Here is a 4312-nt window from a genome sequence, read left to right on the forward strand (position 1 = left end):
CGTACAGGTATTGCCACTGCCGCTGATTCCAGGTCAGTGGCTGAAGAGGCGTCGGCGATCGATCCTGATCATCGGGGATGAACGGAGGCGAAGGGACGAACACATGTGTCCTTCGGTCTTATTGCAGGTTCTCGACATCGGGGGATCAAGGAACCTGGGTCAAGTCCAGCTCCTGGTCGGAGTCAGGGGACGGGATGGGGCGAAACGAAGGTGACAGAAGTGCACCTTGTAGCTGCCCTCGGTTTGTTGAATCAAGCGAAGCGGCTGCGAGAGAGCCTTTCTTGTGCTTCTTAAGTTTGATAAGCTGAACGTCCTAGCCCTCCTTACGTTTTTTGGAAGGAGTATGGGCTTTGGACTGCTGTGCCTGAATCGGGCACTTCAGCACCAATTTTACTGCATCGATGGAGGTCAATGGCAAAGACAAGGCGACTGTCGATTCCGAAGTGGGCGTCGACATCGAGGCATGCCCGGACGTCTCCTGAGATGAGGGCATCACCAGCGAGAGCGCGACTTCCATCAGCGCCACCTGAAGTCTAGCTGCCCGATTCTTCCTGGTCTGTTTGAAAAACTTGGAACAATGGGCGCAAGAGTCTACTTGGTGCGTTTTCCCCAGGCATAAAAGGCAAAGGGAATGTCTATCGGGGGGGGGGCATCTTACTGCTGCACTTTCAGCGCCATTTAAAGACCCTACCGAGCAGCCATAGACCGGAGGGAGGGGAGTAGAGAAACAAGTCCAAAAAACACTATCTAGCTGAAATACTTTCCTAACTAAACTAGAATAAAACGAGGCCTAAAGGCCAAAAAGAAATAGTTTTATCGACCAAAGTGGAGAGAGTCCTACCAGCGGGGCGGTCAGAAGAGAACTGGCGGGATCGTCGTGCCCCTCCCTTGGTCATGCACAGTGGAGCCCGGCACATGACCGGGGAGCGGGCGCGAAAACCCCTTTTGCTTTCCATTATACTGATCGGGGTCAGCGCAGGCGCACTATATCCCAGAGGTGTGATGCACAGAGACCACGAAGAAGATCTGAGCTTCACATATCACTCTCCTTAGCTCCTTGTCTAATATGGGAATCTATAGAGGGTGTTAGGAATAAGACTGTAAAAATGGCATTTCAAGAGCTGTTGCATTCCTAGATCTCAAAGTCTAAGGCAGCTAAGTGGGTATAAATATATAAAGGCCAAGTATCACTGTGTACTCTAAAGGATCCAAAGGGTTTCACATACAACATGACTGTAATTAAGCTAGTTTTACTATTCCTATGTTGTACATGCGACCTGAAGATTGGGCCAGTGATTGGATGGGCTTCACTTGAATGAATGTCTTCTCCCTGCCACCCTTGCACACAGAACACTAGCCTTTCCCCTGACATGCTAGGTTTCAAGGTGCAGATGTTTCAGAAGCACGAATGCTATATCATATGGGCCCCTACTTGCTACATCAAAGTGGTACTGTCCAGACTACTTCATCCATTGCCTGCTGGACCTAGGCCTGAGAAGGTATGCCTTGCGAAAGGCATCCCAGTGAATTTGTGGCACTGACTGAACCAGGGAAAATGTTTGTTCACAGCTCATCCTCATCATTACTTTGTTTATACTAGTATGGAAGGAAACAACAAACAAGAAAGCAAAGCTCAATGTTATACAGCTTAGCAAACCACCTCATCCACTTGATTAGTCTTTCCAGCTGCTTGAAACCTGATAAAGAAAGGCTGTTTAATGACATAATATTCCAGACAGCTAAGAATATGGTAGGCATGTTATCAGTTGTTACAGCATTGATGCGAACAATTCACACATTCTGTTGACAGGCGGAGCCCTCTGCTGGACAACTGGTACCCTACACTGGGAACAGCAGCTCATATACCTGCTGAGAAAAACATTTTAACAGAAGGAAATTGCTCTTCTCACATGAAGAAATTATTTCATGTCAACACTAGATGAAATACTGATTTATTGAGTGTTATACACACCTCCGTAAAACTGTGGAAACCAAAGGAAAGCTTGTGAAACTAAAAACTCCTGGAGAATGGGTAGAGGTAATTTTTTAAAATTTGATGTGGCGAAGATTATGTATGTTAAGAAGGACAACTAACTACTGCTTCAACAGCCTTGTGCATGCTGACATGGGAAAGGCCTTTTACATCCCTATACCAGTATGGGGTAGAGCTGCATTCTCCAGGAGCTTGTCAGTGCAGGCAGCTTGAACAGCAGTCACTGGATTTCATTCTGTAAGAACTTGCAAGTATGCCCCCAAGATGCAGGGCCTTGCTTCTCATCCAGAAGGGGATAGGCTTCCCCATGTGAAAGGCTGCATGGAATACAGAATACTGTCTCCCTCCTTCCCTCCCTGCTTCCAGCCCCATCTATATCTATCTGCATGAAGGACTGTGTTTGCTATTCCATGCAATTGACCTGAGCTGCTGCCACAATTTGCTTGAGCAGTTCATTTTGCACCATGTATCCTGCACTTCTGGATTTTGTTTCATAAGCTCCAAGTGCAAAGAGTTAGGTCATGCAAAACAGCCAATTGTGTGCCCTTCTACGGTATCCGTTCCAGGGCCTTTGAGTACTCTAAGAAGACATTTCTCTTCTCCCACGACTTCTCCCCCCCCTCCCAACATACTTCTCTACCCCACCCCCATTTCCCCACAGAAATACAAAATCAGGTCAACATGGTGCAGTGATTGAATGCTGACTTCAGGTTTAGTTCCCCCTTTCCTAAGCAGAGGGAAGGGGGAAGAATGACCAGCAGCAAACCCAATAGATATTAAGTCTTTTTCGTACATTAAAAGAACAGAACATTATCAGAGGAAAGTACAGCAGATCTGGATAACTGATTTAAATTGCCTTCATTTAAATTACATCTAATTTATTTAAATTTTCTGAAACCATTTTTTCCCTATTCTATTCCAGTATAGTCCATCATGTTACCATCGGTTGTCTCTGCTGTTGTTAAGGCTTATTCGAGAAAGTGTTTGGTTGATAAAATGAATTTTTTTTTTTTTTAAACCAGAAGGATCTCAGAACTGGTTAATCACAACTCAGATTCAGAGGATGGATTCTACATTATGGGTGCAAAACACCACCAGCAGAAGAGCAAGAAAGTAAATAATGGTGTTTCCCCAGCAAGCATTTCTTATTCTAGACAAAGATACAAGACAAAAAAAAGGATTCCCATCGCAGACGCCAAGGTCCTGGTGAATAGAATCGGATGTGGTCTGCGGGCAGAAAGGCTACCAGGCAACCTTAGAGGCTCAGATGGCAGATTCTCATGGGCTCTGCATTTTTATTGCCATCACTAAAGCAAGTGCTGAAGAAAGGGTAGAACTTGCAGGCCGCAGCCTGACGGAAAGTGAAGAGATGGGACATGTCCTCGGCATCGTAGAAGGCCACCTTGCTCTCCCTGCAGTCCAAAAGGACACCCACCCTTTTCACCACACGCTGGGGCTTAAGGCGCACCTGGGGGGTAGCTGCAGCCCAGTATTCAGAGTTGTCCCGCAATCTCAGAGCCCAGTAGCCATTCTCAGGACACAGCCTGACTTTCGCTCGCCGATCTATGGAACCGGCTGCCACTCCTAGGTCCCACTTGGCCTTGTTGCCCACCCAGACCTCCCAGTAATGCCTCCCGCTCTCAAAGGACTGTCTGGCCAGCACATTCACACACTTGAGGAAACGGCTGGAGCTGCTGGACACACAGTAAGGCTTCTCTCTCTCTGTCACCGAAGTCAGATCTTTGGAGAGGATCAGGTTAGGATGGGCTGATTCCGGATCGAAGGTCAGAGGTGCAGGAGCTTTGGGAAGAGAGTGCATTGGAATTAGTATGCTGCCACCTGTGTCTAAGTAAGTTAAGGGGCTTCTGATTCTGCCCCCGTTCCTATGCCTGTTGCAAGCAAGGAAATTCACCTGGATCAACTGATTTCAGCATTCTCCTCCAAAGTATGTACTGCAAGGGTCCATCGTACTTGTCCATGTGCTGCTCAAGGCTAAAGGCAGGCAGTGCTTCAGCCTCCATGGCTGGCCTGGAGCAGACAGAAGAAAAGTTCAGTAGGCAAAACAAGAATCAGATTAACATTCCCAAATCACAAAACAAAGCACAACAAATCATCAAGCTTTTCAGCACAAGTAACCAAAGTGCTTGACAGCCCGTTGCAGAAGATTACCGAGGGCTGGATCCAGGCTCAATTGTCTGCTAATGGAAGGGGGTAGGGTAATTCCTACCAATTCCCTCTTCCTGCTGCAGACCCTTAATTTGTTTCTCATGCTGTCCCTGAGGGTCCCCTGTCCCCAAGGAGCGGCATTTTCCGGGGGGG

General features: G+C 47.3%; 1 protein-coding gene across 1 annotated transcript in view; it reads right to left on the reverse strand.

The window, feature by feature from the left end:
* Positions 1 to 2985: 2985 nt before the first annotated feature.
* LOC107110312 (zinc-binding protein A33-like) overlaps positions 2986 to 4312 on the reverse strand; it is a 22315-nt gene continuing 20988 nt past the window's right edge. Inside the window, exons 6-7 of the mRNA XM_015411079.1 lie at positions 3906 to 4021; positions 2986 to 3793 (exon numbers count right to left, since the gene is read on the reverse strand). Coding sequence (XP_015266565.1) covers positions 3249 to 3793; positions 3906 to 4021 — 661 coding nt within the window. The 3' untranslated portion in view covers positions 2986 to 3248. The remainder of the gene's footprint in view (positions 3794 to 3905; positions 4022 to 4312) is intronic.

This window comes from Gekko japonicus, unplaced genomic scaffold (assembly GCF_001447785.1).
Source record: "Gekko japonicus isolate JY-2015 unplaced genomic scaffold, Gekko_japonicus_V1.1 scaffold699, whole genome shotgun sequence".
Taxonomy (NCBI): Eukaryota; Metazoa; Chordata; class Lepidosauria; order Squamata; family Gekkonidae; genus Gekko; species Gekko japonicus.